At 39.3% G+C, this 20182-nt stretch overlaps 1 protein-coding gene across 2 annotated transcripts in view; it reads left to right on the plus strand.

The window, feature by feature from the left end:
- CUBN (cubilin) overlaps positions 1-20182 on the plus strand; it is a 146249-nt gene that overhangs the window by 21306 nt on the left and 104761 nt on the right. For both annotated transcript variants that reach the window (XM_027695563.1, XM_027695562.1), the window contains exons 18-26: positions 3014-3170; positions 3778-3956; positions 4425-4587; positions 4834-5050; positions 6060-6190; positions 14258-14444; positions 18037-18197; positions 18726-18907; positions 19547-19703. In XM_027695563.1, the coding sequence (XP_027551364.1) occupies positions 3014-3170; positions 3778-3956; positions 4425-4587; positions 4834-5050; positions 6060-6190; positions 14258-14444; positions 18037-18197; positions 18726-18907; positions 19547-19703 (1534 nt within the window). The remainder of the gene's footprint in view (positions 1-3013; positions 3171-3777; positions 3957-4424; positions 4588-4833; positions 5051-6059; positions 6191-14257; positions 14445-18036; positions 18198-18725; positions 18908-19546; positions 19704-20182) is intronic.

Genomic DNA, 20182 nt, shown 5'->3' on the forward strand with positions numbered 1-20182 from the left:
ACAGGGGCAGAGGCAGGGCCATCCCACTGCCCTGACCAGGGAGCAGGGCAGCCCCAGGCCTTGGACACCTCCCAGGGGATGGGGATGGACTGAGGCCAGGCTAGGATGTGGGCATACAGGAGAGCCTGGCTCAGCAGAGCCCGTGGCTAGACAGTGCAGGGTTGTGGGGAGCCAGAGACTGGCCCGGCTGTGGGTTCACTGGGGCAGCCCTGGGGGACTGACATGGGGTCCTGGGCTGTGGGCAAGGCTGGCCTAGGGGAGTCATGGTGGTGCCCTCAGGGCCTGACAAGCTCTGTATGTTGGTGGCCTCTGCCCCTTCTGTCACCCTGTCCCTGTTCTCCTCTGCACTGCGCTCTGACTTGCCATGTCTCAAAGTATCTGCTGTCATACTCAGCGTGTATTTCTACATACAGTCATGAATACCTCATCCCACACGGGATGAGTGCTGGGTACCACTGTCTATACACAAACGGTGGCAGTGCCATGCAAAGATTAACAGAAGTAAAAAATACTAGGCACAGACATTGATTAGTGAAGGTGCTGCTGCAGCTGAAGCAGGCGGGAGCCATCCCTGTGGCTCCAGCAGAGAGCAGGATCCAGTGCTGCTGGCCACGTGGTGCAGCGCAGGTTGGTTTTGTGTTTAATCTCCTCTTGACCAGTGAGGAACAGGCCCCTGTGAGCTCCGTGCTGTTAGTCTATTTTTAAAAGATGTTATTGTGCTGACATCGTTGCCTTCCGTCCTCCTCTAATTCAAAGCCCTTGCTTGGAATGAAGTGTAATTAGTTTCTGAAATGAGAGGGGAAGTGTGTTTAATGAAAACAGACAGCTTTTGTTTGTTTGGCCTGCTACTCCTCTTGCCTAATTGCTGGCAGAACAGCAACTAAATTCACAGCAGCCAGAGAAACAAAACCATTTCTGTTGGTCGCCATCGGTTTGTATTAGTTCAGCAAGGCATTTACCTCGCTCTTTGCTGATCAGTCACAAACTGTTCAGTTTCCCTCTTCTTCCGCCCTCCTCGTCTTCCTGCCTTCTTACTCGGTGGCTCAGCCCAGAGCAGAGAAACAGGACCGACATTTTCTGGCTGGGACAGTCAGTACAACCAAAGTACTATGCTCTGTTATCAAGGCCTGGTTTTTCACATATGCTTTTGTAAAGTAGTGTCTCACTGGGTTTTATAGTGAAGTTTAGCTAGGGAGATAGATAGCTTTTGGGTGTTTAAGTTACTTTGTAAGTCACTCTCCAGCAATTCTTTTGTCACGTTGTGAAGGTGCAGATTATTCCCATCACTGGTGAAACCAGGAAACCTGTAGAATTTTCACAGGACAGCTCACAGGCACTTGCTCAGGGAGGGATGTTTAGTGTCTTACTAAGGAAGGAACAGGCTGGGACCAGATGTCTGCAATAAGAAAACAGAGACAATAAAACTTATTTAGGAAAGGCTGTGACATGGTGCTGCAGAAGTAAGGTGTTAACCAAGACTACTCCTTTTCCATGCTATCCTTCTAACTGGCAATAGGAGACATTACTCACACGGTTTAGAGAAGCTGTTATTTTTATCACTACTCACCAGGCTATATAAACCAAACATGTAAGGAAAATCAACTCGAGAAAAATATTTAAACTCCTGTGAATTATGGTTCTGGAAGCTTTCACTGCTGTCCAAAGATTTTCTAAATATTCCAGCGCAAATTCTGATCTTAGCTGCTCTGCTGTAAATCCAGAATAATTCTGTCACCTTAAACTCAAATTCCAGAGAAATTAAAAATATCTGTTAGTCAGAAAACGATCTCACCAGCTTGAGACTGCCAAAGCTGGGCAAGCAGGCTAGCCACTGTCTGCTCACCAGGACTCCAATAAGTGTTCCTTGCCTTCTCTCCCAGCCCATGGATGAATACAACTGAGGAATAAAGTATTCATGATGAGAAGGGATCTAAAAACTGTATGTCCCTGCTTTGCCAGCAATTTCACTGGAATGATTTTTTGGCATTGATAGCATATGGATGCATTAAAAGCAGTTCCATCTACATGAGCTGCCCCCACTTTTATAGGAGAAAAGAGCTGTTTTGTTTACTGGAGAATCTTTGGGAGAAAAATTGCATTTATTGCTTGGGCAAAGAGCAGAGGACCTGTCTTTTGAACCTCATCTTGTTGGCAGCCCTATTGGAATGAGACAGGCACCTCAGAGATATCCCAGTGCTCTGCCTGGTCCCGTTTGTACCTATGGACTAATGGACAGGGTCTGAAGTTTTGAAGTACAAACACCTCTTTCCCTCCTAGTCCCCTTGATAATCAGGATTTATATTCAACTTCAGGGAAAACATATAAGATACATTTCTCCCATGATTAGCAAATTTGAGGTGAGTAGAGTGGCAGTGCAGAAGGTAAAAGCTGGATCCCTGATGCAGCTTCATTGTCATTATCATACATTGAACCCTTCAGATAAAGTAATGGAAAGACATCAGTGTATCTTCTTACTGCTTTAGGGACTTAGAGTTGCATCTCCTGTTCACGACCTGTCTGACTGCAATGATGTATGGGTGTGATGGAACAGATGCTTTTTCTGGAGGAATGCCATCAAAAAATCACTAGAAACTTCATGGCTAGAGCAAGAAAATCACAGATACCTTTTTTTTCTCCAGCAGATTTTAGTGCTGGAAAAAATTTCATAGCTGTCATTGGTAAGCACCTTGCCTGTCTCTTTCATACTAAAGATGTCACTTTTGGAAACATAGGCCCAAACTGTGGTTCATAGAGAAGATCTGTTTCATCCTAATGCCCTGTGACAGCAGCATATGTATGTCTTATGTGCTGATCATCTGATCCTTCCTTTGAGCTCTCCTAAGTTCTGTGCTTGTGCCAACTACTGTGATGGCTCTTTGACCCTCTTATACATACATAAAATGGTTACTCCTTTTGTTTTTTAGCAGCTCTTGTGATATTATAGTTTTATCTGGATATCATATCCCAATGCTTGTATTAGCTAACATTTTTCTTTTTTCTTTTCCATGACTAGGTTCGAGATGGTGACAGTGAGACGTCTTCTCTTATTAGCAAATTCTGTCATAGTACACTCATGTCTCCAATCACTTCTACCAGCAACAGTCTCTGGATCAAATTCAAGTCCGATGCTTCTGTGCAAAGAGCTAGCTTCAGAGCCATTTATCAAGTTGGTAAGAGGAACTAGTGACTTTCACAGTGAACTGATCTGTAATTTGGACACTTTCCGTCATTTCTGTGCTATATTATTCATATAATAGGTTTAAGATAAACTTCAAAAGAAAAGAAGTAAGAAAAAAACAGAGTCAATTTATTTATTTAAGATGACATCTGCATTAGGTCTCTTGTAGACAGTCCTAGCGCGCTTGTAAGTGGGCACCTCATTGCTTCTGTTAATAATGAATTGCTTAATGCTAATATACTGAAGATGATATAGCTACAACTCTGCCTAAACCTTTCTACTTTCATTTTTTTTTGTCTTTTACTTCTTAATCCCCAACAAACCTGTCTGTGTCTGTGAAACAAATGAGTCAAATCCTTTAGTTTTCATGGGCACATTTAGTGTCTTCTGTATATGCATGTTTATGCTATACTTATAGTAATATGTTCTTTTAAATATGTTCCTTATGGTACTTAGGTGATCTGTAGTAGCTGCTGTAAGAAGACAGGGTTTTAGGACTGGGATTTTTTTTAATTTCATAGTGATATTTGATAGACATCACATGACACATCCCCTGAAACCATTCATCCCAAGTACTGATTCTTGGTGTCTCTTGGCAGTCTGTGGAGGTTCCTTGTCTGGAGCAGGCACAATCCATTCACCTTACTATCCCAGGATGTCCCCTCACCCAAAGATCTGTGAGTGGATCATCTCCCAGCCAGCTGGTCAAGTGGTGATTCTTAACTTTATCGACTTTGACATTCGAAATGCAACCACTTGTGACTCGGACTACGTTGAGGTAAAGAATAATACACATATATACTATGAATAGTAAATACATAATCTGCGTGTTCCTTCTCATACTCATCTCTACCAAAGCAGAACTGCTTGACAGGCAAGCACTCCTTGCAGCAGTCACAAAAGCTTTTCCAGCTTCATAATGGGATCCCAAAGCTTTTCTTTGTTCTCCAAAGATGTTATGACCATATTGATAATCAGAGACAAGTATTATGTGTCTTTAAACAGATAGACCTGATTTGGGAGGTTTATGTACCAGTTACTGTTGAGGGTGTAAGATCTTTTCCCTGACATGCCTCTCTGATGGGAATAAGGTTGCATTGTATGCACCTGTAGTAGAAAACACACTGAAGAAAGGGTAGGGTTGACTTGTAAGAAGCTCTTATAGAGTTCTTATGAATTAATTTATGCTTAATACTTGAATATAATAGAAATTTCTAAGGGATATTTTGAATACACTTTTTTTCAGGTCAGAGATGGCAACAGTGGAGACTCTCCTGTTTTGGAGAAATACTGTGGTACAGCTGTACCATCTACAGTGCAATCCACAGGGAACAACCTCTATATCAAATTCAGAGCTTCCTCTCTCACCAACCTTGGCTTCAGAGCTGAGTACTGGCCATTAGATACAGGTAAGGATTGTTTTGTTGTTTTCTGTGTAGAGCGTTGGGACTTGTCAAATTTTCCTGTACACTGAAAACAGTTGGACATAAAGTTTTATGATGGTGTAACGGGAGATAAATTCTGAATCAGTCACTATATAGTATGGATCAAGGGAAAAAAGAATATGAAATTTCAGAAGAAAAGTAACCAATTTTATAAGTGCCTAACTTTTTTTATAAATATATCATTTAACCTGATGTTTTAAATCTCTGCAGTATGTGGAGAGACTCTGACTGGACCATCGGGAACCATTACAAGTCCTGGTTATCCAGATGTCTACCCACATGGTATTAACTGTACCTGGATTATCAACATTCAACCCGGCTACCTTATCCGCCTGACATTTACTTCATTTAACTTGGAGTTTAATTATGGCTGCGGAAGGGATTATCTTGAAATATATGACAACAGCACCGTGCAAAAATTGGGAAGGTGAATATGTCCATTAGCCTACAAACCTGAATTGCTTTGGAGTGAGCACTGTTCTGTAGATCTTGACATCCCTTTTGCTTCCTCTGGTTTTGTGTATAGATTATTTTCTCTTAATTACAGAAACAATAGAAGCAATTTCTCTGCTAGGATAGTAAAGGCAGCTTGCTTTCTTTGACCATGGAATGAGAAGCACATTTAATAAATATTATACAGGGAGAAACTAAGTTGTGTCAAAAGGATAGCTTTCTTAAGGATGGGTTTCAATAGTGGCATTTTCCAGCTCCATTAACATCTTGATTTATGGGAAATAAATTCAAAAACATTAATATATCTGTGCTCAGAAATGGCATGATCTTAAACACTTGAAGAAGTGAAAGAAAGATTACCTTAAGGACTGCGCATTTGGATCTTGGCAAAAACGAAACCAAAATCTGCATTTTGTAGGGTTTAGTTTTCACTTTCTCCTGCATATATGATTTTATCTTAAGGGAGAATCGTTTCTTTTATTCCTCTTCTCCAGTTGGTGTATACACAGCGTTTTCTTGTTGCCCTCAAATTCAAGAACATCTGAATTACTTAGGAACAGTATCCAGCTGCAGCTACAGGCTGTAAAATAGTTGGCTGACATGACAGTATTTTGGAAAATAAGGAGCAAATGACTCTCCTAATGGCGAGCATTTTGCAACCTTAGTCTTTGGCCAGCCACTCTGACTCCTACAAAGAACAGAGTGTGTTGTAGGTACAGCATAGTGTAATTCCAATAAGAATTTGACAACTTGATGAACAGTTTCTTCTCTGATTTTGCCAAACCTTAGATTTGTACCCTTATACATGTAGTGTGCTATTTAGTCCCATGATACAGGATATATAGCTGGGATCTGTATCACTCAAAGGAGAGAACTGTGTGTGTGTAGCTTTTCAAACTTCTCAGAAAAGCTGAATCCTCTTCCAGAAATACAGATGCTTTATAAAGTATTGCCATTCAATGTGGGGTATCTTTTTGCTACAGGTACTGTGGAAGATCAGTGCCACCATCTCTCACTAGTGGTGGCAACATGATGATGTTGTACTTTGTGACAGATCACAGAGTGGCATCTGAGGGCTTCTCAGCTAATTATGTCTCCCTGAATGCATCAAAAGGTAATATGTCAGTCTGTTCATTATGCAAATTAAATGTATTCAGCTGTCAATGTAAATAACCACTACAAGAAACAGAAACTTTGTTTTCTGTGTTAACTGAAGACTGCCTGGTGCCTCTTCTACCCCTTCTTATTCATCCTGCTTTATTCAAAAGCTTCCTCCCTAGGAAAGCAGAAAGCAATTTCTGTAAGCAACACTGCTTCTTTCTTTAAAAAGGCAGTAAAAGCTGACATGGCAGAACTGCATGAATTATTTAGGAAAAGTATTTTCTGAATTTGCTTTGCTTTGTCCACTCTAAGCTGAGTATGTGTGATCTAGGAAACATAGTGATGATGACAACTCACTTGAATGGGAGACTCTCAGGTGCCATAAAAAATTAATTTAGTCCCTATAAGGTTCAATATTGAGGATGGTTAGAGAAAGGCCATATAGGATAAAATCTGATAAAGCAGGAAAGTAACCTGAAAGGACAAGTGGTTTTTTCATTACAACAGAGTGCAGCATTTCTGTCTCCACAAGAGTTCAAGTCTCCTGTTATGCCTTAAATATCTTGTTTAAGTATCTTCTTCTAAGGGGGCCAAGACATACATCAGTGTGGTAAACAAAGAATGACTGTTCATTCTCTTAGTTCTCTTCTCTTTTGGAGAACAGGAGGAATTTCTTCTCATAAAGGGTGGTTAAGCATTGGAATGGACTACCTGGGGATTTGGTGGAGTCACCATCCCTGGAGGTGTTCAAGAAATGACTGGATGTGGCACTTAGTGCTATGGGAAATAGAGGGGCAGGTTCAGCCTATCAGAATTAAACCACAGAAGAGGCAGAGTGGGACAAGGGAAAAAAAGTAAAAATGAGAATACATTTTTAGCTAGGATGTTCATGTATCTATCAATAACCAGTTTCTATATGGTGTGCATGTGTGAGTGCAGAATATGAGAGATTTATTAGATGAATACCAGAAATTCATAGTACTCATCTATGCAGTCATAAATTACCACTGGCTGCTCATTGTTTGCTCTCAGTTCCCTCAATAATTCTATTTTTCCTAAACCCTGAATTTATTCAACCTGTTTAAACTCAGCAAAATTTCCAATTCCCACATTTTAAAAATAACTGCTTTCTTGGTGACAGCTTGGAAATGTTGGCTATTATTTCATCTTTTAGTCTGTGTGTAGGCCAGACCAGCACAGATATTGCCACTGGGGTTTTATTCAGTACCAGATAACTTACAAATCCAAGTAATCCACTTTCTCATCTGCCTTCATTTGTATTTGAGTTATCTGTCATGAAAACCAAAAAGACAGTACAAACAATTAAGATTTAATGAGAACTATTTCAAAAGGGAAGTTTCTATTTGCTAGAAAAAAATAGGCAAAAAACCAAATTCTACTTTTAAAAATCTTTCCAAGAAAACTCTGTAGTTTGAAATCCAAATTCTTACTAATGAGAAATTGTGAAATTATCATCCTTATAAAGTCTGTTATAAACATGTGTTTGCATCTGCTAACTGTAATTTCTGTAAATATGATTGTTGCTTGTTAATGTGGAATTTTTTCCTTTTACTTTACCTCAGATTACTATTTCATGGGTGGATTTGATTCCTTCCTAGATGTTCATATAGCAACTTCTCCCACAGTTCACCAAGATCAAAGTATTCTTTACTCAACATTAATCTGTATTTTTGTCTTTGTGTAACCATATCTGTTTCTGTGATTCTGTTATTTCAGTGCTGTCCAGCTTCACAGCTCTGCCTCCTCTCTTCTCTATATCCCCTCCTTAACCACCAGCATGGTGATTGGCTTTTCTCATCTTTCATCCAAAGCACTGGTACATGTGTCATGTCAGGTTCAAACTGCATCACCACTGTCCTTGGAATGTATTTCAAACTGTGCCTTAAAAATGCATGTGTTCTTTCTCTTCAATGCTTCTAAACAACTACAAACTATATAATATGTTTATGTGAAATTAGCACTATGTAATATCTGAATCCAAACTCTATACAACACATCTGACTTTCTTTTCCCATCCTGAACACAGTTATTTTTACTTTTCTTCAGCTAAACTGGACTAACTCCCATTTTTTTTTTACTCTGACCTGGAATGATGTTCTCTAGAATAAATGCTTTGTAATTTCAACCACTATAGTTTGTATAAATACAGCAAAGCAGGAGATAGGTATTGAAATGGAGAGTAATAAACTTACAGAGAGGTTGAAACTATCATCTGTTTTCTTTACACAGATTTGTTTCTTTTGGTCTCAGAACAAGCATAGCAGTACTATAATGTTTTCATGTATACCAGACTGCTAAAATTAATTTTTTATTTAAGAATAAAGTGTTTTAAAGTGTCTATGGCCTGAGAGAAGGCAAACACATATATGTATGTGGACTTCGCTGTGAGAAGCAACTCCCCACTTCCCTGCAATCATATCAAATTTAGTTTTCCCACTGTGAGATGTTTAGACCTGATATTCATGTCATGTATATCCAGTTACACTAAGGTAGCAAATTACTGAACATAATCATATCTGAGAGATTTACCAAAACTATTATTTTTTTTTCTTTACATCTGCTGGCTATTTTCATTTTTTCTGCTAAGGAAAATATGGTTCTAATAATGTTTCTTGTGCAATAAGAATGCTTCATATTTTTAAGTTATGTTTTCTTAGCCAGCTAGACTGTAACCAATATCAGAACTTGTCAAAGATGTTCTGGTTCATATTACACATTTCAATAGTCTTTTGCCTGGAGTTATTTTAGAGAATGAGCTATTGAAAACATGGACAAGATTATCCTTCTCCCTCCCCCCAAATAAATAGTTAAAAAAAAAAAGGATAAGTAGGGGTGAAATTTCTTTTTATGTAAAACAAAACTAATTTTCTTCTCCAGGCATTTTGGTAAACAATTAGCATGGTTTATCTGTGATATATTAATTACTTGAAAAGTAGCCTGAAAAGAATGGCAAAGCTATATTTCCTGTCAAAGTATTTGAATGCCATGAGATACAGCCATGGCCATGGACCATAAAGTGCAAACAATTGTTTTAGCAGTCTGCCAGCTAGTAGCTGTGAATAGCTCATATGGCAACAATACAGATGGAAATCCTTCAGTCAAACATGCCCACTTGATACTCAGTTGTTTAAAATGTGTATTGCCCACTTAAACTAAATCTACCTTGGATGGTTAATTCTTGGTCATCTCTCTGTCTTCGAAAGGGGAAAGTCAGATGGAAAGCAAGCTAATATTTCGATTTATTTCCAAGGGTCCAGATCATTCATATAAATGACAACCATGAAAATGTTATGATAGATCTTAGGGTTTTCTTCTGCATGTCTTGGCTGACCACATCACAAAGAACCCATGTAAAATTACTGAAAAATCTTTGAAAGGGCTCAGTCTTTACTGGAACTTTTGCTCAGGGTCCTGATAGATCCAGACCACAATTTTCCAACTGAAATAGCACTGAAATCAGTGTATGTCTTTTTTTTTGTCCTCAACTTCTTCACAAATAAGTGGGAATTCATTTGTTTTACTTTGAATTGGGGGTTTGGCAGTGATTTTTTTTCTCCTTTTTTTCCTAATTTTTTTATTTTCTAAAGATGCTTAATGTCATTCTTTCTGCTTGGAAAAGTGAGCCTTAACAAGGTTTTTAGCAGAGTGCCTTCCTGATACTTTTTATTCCTGGTCTGGCTTTGGTGAAAGATAATTGTCCTCATTATCATCCTGAATTGTGAATGATATTATTTATCAAGAGGGGTAAGCTGGTTTTAAATAGCTTCATGTGTGGTTTATGTTAGTTACAATGACTGCCTGGAGAAGTCAGAGTTTGAGAAGGATGGGGAGAGAGAAAAACATGTGAACTCAAGGACTTAAAAGTGCACCTGAGAGCATTGCATAGATTTGTGTGTCTTCATTGATAGCTGAGTACAAGTCAAGATCTTCATTCCCATCTTGCTGACTGAACCCAGTAATTATTTGGGATATGATGCCTGGCTTTGCTCTTCAGTCGAACGAGCAAAGACAAGAATGAAAAGTAATGTCTGACAAATACGTATGTGCAGAGATGTACAGGGCATGGTTGAACGAGGCCGACCTAAGACAGAAAACAAAGCCAAAGTTCTACATGTGTCTTGTGCAATTGCTCAGCTCATCCTGACTCTCAGGAAAAAGGCTCAATTAGCTGGCATCTGGCAACTTGTTAGGCCACTGTAACTTAGTTATGTTTGATTAGGGTATTAGTCTGCCTATATATGCCAACATATGTGTATACAACTCTATGATATGTGTGTCTATGTGTAAATCAGCAGAAGACAGTTGAAGATTCTTTTTGAACAGTTCTACCCAGTGTTTCAAAGGAATTTGGGTCTGAAACCCTATAAAGGACCTTTGTGTGCCTCCTTGGTAAAAAGTAAGCCTGTTCACATCTGTCAGCAGCAGTCGCAGAAGGCCCTGAAGTGCAGAGGTGCTTTTCCATTGCCTTTGGAGAGGCATGTACTTCATGTGATAGTTTCTTCCTTTTTTTTCTAAACATGCATATTATTACATAAAGATCTAATTGTTAGGGATCCCAATTTTCCTTCGGCACAGAGAGTTTGAAAGAAAAATCATATGTTACATACAGCACTATAGCTTTATTTTTGATTAATTAAAATTGTGGCAACTGATGAATATCTCTTTATAGCAAAAACCATGGATATATTTTTCTGCATTATGTATGATTGCATTAGTGAGTGCTACAAAAGCTGGCATTTTTCTCTTCTATTGGCTGTTACAGTGGGTTACTGCCATTTATGGCATTTTTTTTCAGAAGAGCAAACACATTCAGTACCAAAATTGGAAAGCATATTGAATAGCTGTCAAAACCTCACACACTGGCAAAGCAAGATGTGTGAGTGTCCGCCACAATTGCCACCTCCTGTTTTTCATAAGCTACAATAAGTGTCTTCCAACTAAACTGAATTAATATTTTTTTCCTGACATATAATAATCACACATAGTATTAGACTGCATTCTGAACTTTGGCAAAGGAGTCATTGAACATTTTTCCTGCTAACTTTTCTAAGTGTTCACTGAAGGAACTGCTTAAGCACCCCCCCAAATGTTGTTAGTGAGGTGAGTGTCAGCTCTCTGCTGAAAGTAGAACACTATAAATTAATCCAGTTACCAGAAGAGAGTTGTCTGTCAAAAAGCATGGGTTCATTTATACTTCTCTTAATTCCCATAGCAGCCAGCATACACACCACCTACACTTGGATTTATTTCTCTGTAGCCAGAAGTCTGACAGTGTGACATTTCTAAGGCAGTCACTTTTCTACCTTCTGCATTTATTCCCCCTTAGCTCATAAAGAATATTGTTATGTGAAGGGTAAAGCAGTGCACAGCATCCAGTTTAAAATGGCACACTTGGGGTATGAGGTTCTGTATGGATTCCTCCTATGAAGGAAAACTTAAGTGAGGGAGGGAACCTGGAGAATTCTGTGGAAATTGTTATTAAAAGGGCTGATAGAAACATTTTGGCTTCTGTGTTCCTAATTTAACTGTAAGGGCCCTTACAGCACTAGTCACTGTTACTGATTACTACTACTAGTTACTGATCTAGTACATTTTAATATTCTCCAGGCTGAAATCTAGTATTCTTGGTCTCAGCCCCTGAGTGAATTAGTAAGGGCAGTGTTCCAACAGCTCTAATCATTAACTGTGCACGAGTCAGAGATTTACCCCTCCAAAATCGAGGAAATAATTAGTTAAAAATAAGTAACCTTATAAATATACAGACATTTTGTTTTTAATTTTGTATTACTTTTTCTATAATGTTTGGTTAGGAAAAACTTGGGTCACATTACTAAGTCAAATTTCTAACCCAGCAGGCAGCATTCTCAAGAAATCATACGACTTAAGGATCTGGGGTTTGATGATAAGTCCTACATATCATGAAACACCACAGAAGCTGGCAGGACAGCCAGGGTGTTATAAGGATTTATAAAGCAGCACAAGGTTTTTAAGGTGATCAAGACTAACCTGTTTGTTGTATGTGTACATTAGAGCATATCTGTGATGGACCACACAAATGACTAAAATTCTAGATAAAGACTTTAGTAGATCGTGATTTTAGGTACACTGGTGCATGAAACCTTTTTGACTTGTCAATACCAAAGTACAGCCTAATGGCAGAAGATTACTGACCTCTTTCTGTGTCATGTTTCTTTGTTCTTCTTGTGATGAATTAGGAACAGGAGTCTGGTAGCTAGCTTTGGGAGTATTTATACCACAGAAAATGTTTTCAACAGAGGCCTTTCAGGTGACCAAGAGTACAGAAAAAACCACCATTAAAAAAGACACAATTAAAAGTGAAAATGTAGTAGTAGAATGGATAGAGAACAGACATGGAAATGACCAACATTAAACAAAAAAAGGCCTGAACTGTGACTTCACCCCTTCCCCCTAAACTGTTATGCAATTGAAGAGTTAAGCGTAAGTATTACTACACTGCAGCTTTGATATGTTAGAAGGCAGATTTCAGAGATCTGTGGCAACCAGCTTAAATGAGTATACTTAATCATAATATTTTTCTTGCTCTTTCGGTTGTACTTATGATTAGTCTAAATCTGCCTATTTGATAGGAACTATTTAAGAAATCTACTTCTTATATTTGCAATCTGTAGGACCTGAAATGGGGGAATGGAAGACCAGAGTGAGTCTCCAGGGTCATCAAATACAGACCACAATTTTGTGCCCCCCTCTTTTTTTTTTTCCCAGGAGCTACATAATGTGAGCCCCTTCTTAAATTAATGAAACTGTATCTTAAAAAACTGTGGACTTTTTTCCTCCCTTCTGCATCTGTTATGTTGGCTGCATAATTGCTCTAGAAACTCACTTCCTGATAGAAACTTTTTCCTAATTTCTGTGTATCCATATTCATAGACATTTTTTAGCTTCAGAACTTGTACTGTCACTGAGAATGTGTTTTATTTTTCTTTTCTTCATGCTTGTCTATGTTTATCTGCACTTGCTAAGCTAGACAAGGTAAGCTCTTCTAGTGTCTCTTGCCTACCAATCTAGTAATGTCCTGCTATCTCCACAATCGCTGTCTTGCTTGTTCACATTTGGTTTCCCAAAACATCAGTGACCATGTTTATCCACATTTCTGCAGGTGAAATGGCACCATTATCTTGTGCATTGGCATCAAGATTCTGTTTTGCCTGAGAACACCTGACACAGTTCACATTTCTTCTTGCCCTTTTTGCAGCCACATCACAAACTTTGCTCGTTGACTGTGAGCAACTGATAGACAACAATTCTTCTTTCCAAAACAAGTCTTATGCATTATTATATAGCAAATATTTTTATTCCTAGTCCCTATGTCCATGCTTTCAAAACTGCTTCTTTTAAATTACTATTTAGGTTCTGACTCAGCATTACTCCAAACTCTTTTCTTCTTTCCAGCTCATAATACCATGGTGCTTCTACATTGCTCACAAAAATATTAGTGTAGTTGATTTCAGTATAGAACCTTAAGAGGAACTACTTTGTCCTCAAATTCTTAGGATTGTACGGCTTTCCAACTGCTTACCACTTTTGGCCCAGAAAATGGAAAAAGAAATTTAGATATAAAATTCCATCTGCCAGGTTTGATCATGGGGAACGCTTGAGAACAATGTCACTTTTCCTCGTAGCTAGAAACTAGATTCAGTTTCCACCACCACAGCTTTTCAGAAATTCAGGGATCCTACCTTTTTTGTTCAGCAAAACATCCCTTTCGGTTTCCTTTCTCTGTTTACCTGGGTTTTGGGTCAAAGCCAACTTAGGCAGCTGAAACTGCTCTTATGTTGCCTATTTATTACAGACACAGTGCTCTGGTAAAAGCCAAACAAATCAACTCAAATGTAAGAAATCCCATGAAACACCTGGATTCTGGTTTTAGTTTCTAGTGTTGATGTTCAGCAGTAAGATGTGTCCAGGAACAGTTATAATGCTCAGGATGTTTGCTCCTCTGTCTGTTGAAAATAGAAATTTCCTGTTAATTTAGAATACATGTTAAATTAATTCATCCTTGTTTCTTTTCTTTTTAAAGTTTGCTCACACAACTACAGTTCTGAAACTGGAGTGCTAACATCTCCCAACTATCCCAATAACTACCCTGTCCGGACTGAGTGCACATACACCATCACAGTAGGAATGAACAGACAGATTGTGCTGAACTTCACCGACTTCACCTTGGAAGGGAATAAACGCTGTACAGAGGATTATGTAGAAATCAGGCAAGGCTAATTATTTCTCTTGTTCTTATTGCTGATAACCATGTAAATTGTCCAAATCCACTTAGGTATGTTCGCAAGCTTTAGTTTTAGCTCTACACCTATGCTGTCAATGTGGGAAAGGACTTAGCAGAGAACTTACAAGTCTACCTTTTTCCTCCTCTCATCCTGCTCCATTGTCAGCTTTCCCATTTGATGAATTACAGTTTTGAGAGCAAGTGGAGTATGTGAACTGTGTTCCCATGCACTGCATTTGGGTTGTTTTCCTTAGTGCAGAAACAAAGAGTTTTATTGCCTGTTTTGTGACAAATTCTCTACGGTATTTGAAAAGTCATGGTACTCAAGTGAAGTCCAAGGTAACTGGAAAAGGGGAAACATTGTACCCATTTTTTTAAAATGGTAGAAAAGAGGACCCTGGGAACTACCAACCTGTCAGCCTTACCCCTGTGCCTGGGAAGATCATGGAACAAATCCTCCTAGAAGCTATGCTAAGGCACACGGAGGACAGGAGGATGAATTGAGACAGCCAGCATGGCTTCTATAAGGGCATTCTTAACCAACCTAGTAGCCTTCTATGATGGAGTGACTTCATCAGTGGATGAGTGATGTGAGTCTGTGTGGTCTTCTGCAAAGCCTTTGACACCGTCCCCCACAACAGTCTTCTCTCTAAATTGGAGAGAAATGGATTTGATGGGTGGATGGTTCAGAAGATGAGGAATTGGTTGGATTGTCACATCCAGAGTGTAGTGGTCAATGGCGTGATGTGCAGATGGAGATTGCTGACAAGTGGTGTTCCTCAGGGTCTATACTGGGACTAGTTATTTAATATCTTAATTAATGACATAGATGAAGGGGCTGAGTGAACCCTCAGCAAATTTGCAGATGACAGTAAGCTGAGAGGTGCAGTTGACACACCTGAAGGATGGGATGCCATCCAGAGGAACCTGGACAAACTTGACCAGTGGGCCTATGTGAATCTCATAAACTTCAACAAGGCCAAGTGCAAGGTCTGTAGCAAGACCCTACTCCTGGGTTGGAGCAACTCCCAGTATCGATACAGGCTGGGGAATGAATGGATCAAGAGAAGCTCTGCAAAGGACTTGCAGGTGCTGGTGGATGAAAAATTGGACATGACCTGGCAATGTGCACTTGCAGCCCAAAAAGCCAACCATATCCTGGGCTGCATTCAGAAGGAAAATGACAAGAAGGTCGAGGGAGGTGATTCTGCCCCTCTACTCTGCTCTGGTGAGATTCCACGTGGAATACTGCATCCAGCTCTGGGGCCCCCAACATAAGAAGGGTATGGACCTGTTGGAACAAGTCTACAGGAGGGCTATGGAGATAATCAGAGGGCTGGAGCACTCTCATATGAAGAAGGACTGAGAGAGTTTGGGTTGTTCAGAAGTAATTTTTTACAATGGGGGTGGTGAAGCACTGGAACAGGTTGCCCAGAGAGCTGGCGGATGCCCCATCCTTGGAAACATTCAAGGTCAGGCTGGACAAGGCTCTGAGCAGGCTGATCTAGTTGAAGCTGTCCCTGCTTATTGCAGGTGGGGTAGTACAGATGACCTGTAAGGTCCCTTCCAACCCAAATTATTCTATGATTTATGATTTTATATTCTGTTGTATGTTTATAGTCTTTAGACAGCAGCTACTCTGGGATGAGGAACATGTACATAATCTGCTATTTTTGTCTACACTGGCATCACTATTAAATTTAGGACACTAGCCCAGTGCTTTCTAGGAAATTTTACAGGACAGAGACAAGCAGAAGAAATGCAGGAAGGTTACCTGCATGCCTACAATACAGCAGCACCAAGTACATGTCCTTTCTACCGTGTGGCTGTAGATGGGATTTGCACTTTGCAGTGTTGGTGCACCATTTTTGTCCTCATAAGCCAGCTCTCTGGGTGAACCATGTCTGCAGAATGCTGGTGTGTTTTTTCACTCTGAGCGTGCCATGAGTTTCCATTACCTCATTGAGCACCATGATAAAGCTGATTCTGAACATTATACCAGATATTCTGTATGAAATATTCCTTGGTAAGTAGTGCCTTATTTTTTTAAAACCAAACAAAAATCTGCTTGCTGAAGTTGCAGTATTGAGATTCTGAATTCCAACTGAGTTAGCTATGGGGTTTTTTTCAGCTGTACATACAAACTGGAGAAAGCTATAAAAACCTGAAAAGCTTTTTCAATATTTTCTAAGTAGAGTATTTTGGTTTTTAGTTTTTAAAACAACAATCCGAGATTAAATTTAATTTAACTTTATTTTAACAATTAACACTTTAATTTGGGGCAATCTGAATTGTAACAGGAGTGACCTTTTTTCACTTTTTCACCTTGAGAACTGAAAACATTCATTTATTGCATAAATCTAACTCTTTTTTCACTGTGAAGAGCTCAACAGTATTAAACAGATTTTAAAATACAGCCAGAACATTGCTAAGTGCAATTCAGCACATTGCTGCTGCCATAACTGGATTTCCAGAGTGTCTCATCAAACCTGATACCATTAAAAGGGGAAGCTAGATAAGTCTTAGGTGAAGTGTCACTTTGGTTTCTTGTCCTGAGATGTCCTCTGATAAATTGCATTCAGTCAACTAAGAAAATTGTTCATCTGACCACAGCTGCAGAGGCTGAGATACAAGTCAGGGGGAGGTTCTGGTACAGTTCTTCAACTGCCGGTAACAAAAGCAAGCAGTTTAACCTATGAGGATGACAAGAAAACAGTGGCAAGGTCTAAGTAGAAATTTCACTCAAAAGCAGGTATAAATCTGTCAAAATGTAATTAAAAGTATTACTGTCACTTAAAAAGCATCATATCAAGATCACACCCATATATAGAAATGTGTATTTATTATTGTCCTAATTACCCGTAGGGTGTTTGTAGTATGAAAGTGTTTAAAGATAAGGTTAGAAAACAATCAATAAACACATTGTCACCGTCTTTTTTATTCCCATGAGAGATGTGCAGGAGGCAAAACAGACCATTAACTGTGCGTCCTGATTACAGTATTAAAAAATATTACTGGAAGCATTACTTAATTTAAAAATAAGAAGGTAAGTGGTTGTACAAACAACTTTGAAGACTAAGAAAATATTTAAAAATGCACATTGTATCAGTAAAATGACTTCAGAAATTAATTCCCATTTGTGTGGTGGCAAATAAACATGGGGTTTTTTTAATAAGTCAACTTACCTAGTTTTGTGCCAGGCTAACCAGTGAGCAGTGAAACTGTTGTTTCAAATTAGAGGATTACCTTTGGTTGCACCTAGTAGAATACAGAGCAAGTCCTGCCCTTTGCAGCACCAACTCTACCTGAGACACTTCTTGAGCCTGTTATTGTGTTGACACCCTCTGGACAGGCTGCTCAGATGAGAGAGTGACATACCCAGCAAGCAGGTGGCTGTGGTAGGGCTTCTTACTGCAAGTGGCAGGAATCCTCTAGTATTTGGCAGTGTTATTGCTGTGGAAGGTGAAGAGCCAGGATTAGGCTTTCCCAGGCTTGAAAGAATCCCAATATTTTGGATTTGTTAACATTTCTCATGGTTTCCCTCTTTGACCCAAGGTTTTTATTCTCTGTCATTCTAGAGATGGAGGCTATGAAACTTCTCCTCCTCTTGGAAAATACTGTGGTACAGACCTGCCTCCTGTTATAATTTCTCATGGTAACAAGCTGTGGATAAAGTTTGTAAGTGATGTGTTTGGCACCAGAAAGGGATTTTCAGCAGAGTGGGATGGTACAGCAGCAGGTAAAATTACTGCATCAAGTACAGAACTATTTTACACATCTCATTTTTGATCCTTTGTGTTTAATTCCTCACCTTTTCCCCCACATCTTTTCTGCTTCCCATCTTCTAAAGTCTGTCCTCTAATTATATAGCAACATATATGCACGTTGTTAACATAAAGGATCCGACTTTCTTGATCCTTGTGCTTTCTTTTTTGCTACAGGAAAGGATGTACTATTTATTAGATAAAATGTTGCATCAATTATCTCATATGTTTAGGAAAGTGGTAATTGAGAATTTAATTGAGAGGTTTCTATTTGAAGGTTAACTGCCTATCAGAAGCAGTTTTCAAATTAGATAGTTAATATTTCTATATGCTATGGGCACTCTTCTGCTTACAATGCTGATGGCTAGATGCAGATTTTTGGGGCATCGCTGAAGTTGTTCAGAGCATGTGAAGGAGATCCATAGTGAGAATCTCACACATCATGTCTAGTTCTCTACTCTTCTAGATGTTAAGTGTTGGTTTGGTTTCTTTGCCATTTTCAGGTTGTGGTGGGACTTTGATGACAGCTTCTGGCATCTTCATGTCTCCTAACTACCCTATGCCATATTACCACAATTCAGAGTGCTACTGGTTCCTCAGAGGAAGCCGAGGAAGCCCATTTGAAATCCAGTTTGAGCAGTTCCATCTAGAGTATCACTCGAAGTGCACCTTCGATTACCTTGCGGTATGTACCCCGTGATGCTTTGCTCTATAAGGGTATGATGAGCACACAGGCAAGGGAAAACACAGAGCCTTGGTTTTCAAGTGTTACTGGGTGAACACACTCAGAATAGAAAAGCTCCTTGTTGATGTGGTACCTTCATATCACAGAGCTGTGAGAGGCAAGGCAGCGGTGTTTGTGTAGCTGCTGGTAAGAAAAGCATTTATGTCTAGATAGAAAGGCCACCGAAACAAGAATCTGTCTATATCTTTTAAATGTGCTGTGTTTTGAACAAAGGCTTTAGTATGCTTTCTTAGTAAATTACATGGAAAAAAACAAAACTGTGTCAATAACCCTATTGTTAATTCCAAATTTCATATTTGAATTGTTGCATAAATTATTTGAATATTTTTAATAAAGTTGAAATGGGGTGAAGGTTTCCCCTCTTGGTGAGCAAGCCCCTCAAAACCCACCAGTATTCAGTTACTGGCTTTCTGCTTTTCCACTGATTTGCTCGTTTCTGAAATGCCTGTCAGGCTTCCTCTGCACAGGAATAGAATTTAACCTCTTGTATACCCAGTAACAATTCCCTAAGCAGACATTTCACAACTTGGCTTTGTAATGCCATCAGCTTTATTCTATTTATTTTTTAATTTTTTTTAGGTATATGATGGCAACAGCAGTAATGCTAGACAGCTAGGCAAATTTTGTGGGACTCAGATACCAGAACTCATCCATTCCAGTGGAGACAGCGTGTATGTAAAACTAAGGACAGACAACAGTCTGCAAGGTGGAGGTTTCTTAGCCAAATACAAACAGGGTAAGTAAATAAAAGAAGATGAGAACAAGTTTCGACAGTTCATATTGTTCGTGAAACTTCTTGCAGCCCATGATCTTACCTGTTCATGAGCAGAGGGCAATGTGTACAGCATACTACTGACCCAGATTCTCTAGTCTGCTACAGTTACAGGACAGAGAGCTAAAAATTATCTGCCCATCTCCTTGTGATGGAGTTCATCTCCTCCGTAAGAGAAAGCTGGTGAGGTGTCTCTACTTTTATTACCTGCACCAGTGGCACTTACCACTTCAGATTTACTCAGAATAACAAGCGCTAGAAGTCCATAACAGGGTAGATTGGACTGTTCTTTCTCTTCTGCTCATCCAGTCTCTTGACTTTTAAACAGAGAAGGCAGATTTAGCAAGCTTGTCTGATTTTCTAGCTTCTTGTGAGGCAGGATGACAAAGGATAATTGAGTTCCTGTCAACCATCCTGCATCATTGTAGGTGCTTGGGATAAGT

Source organism: Neopelma chrysocephalum, unplaced genomic scaffold (assembly GCF_003984885.1).
Source record: "Neopelma chrysocephalum unplaced genomic scaffold, ASM398488v2 Primary Assembly neopelma1_102, whole genome shotgun sequence".
In the NCBI taxonomy this organism is placed as follows: Eukaryota; Metazoa; Chordata; class Aves; order Passeriformes; family Pipridae; genus Neopelma; species Neopelma chrysocephalum.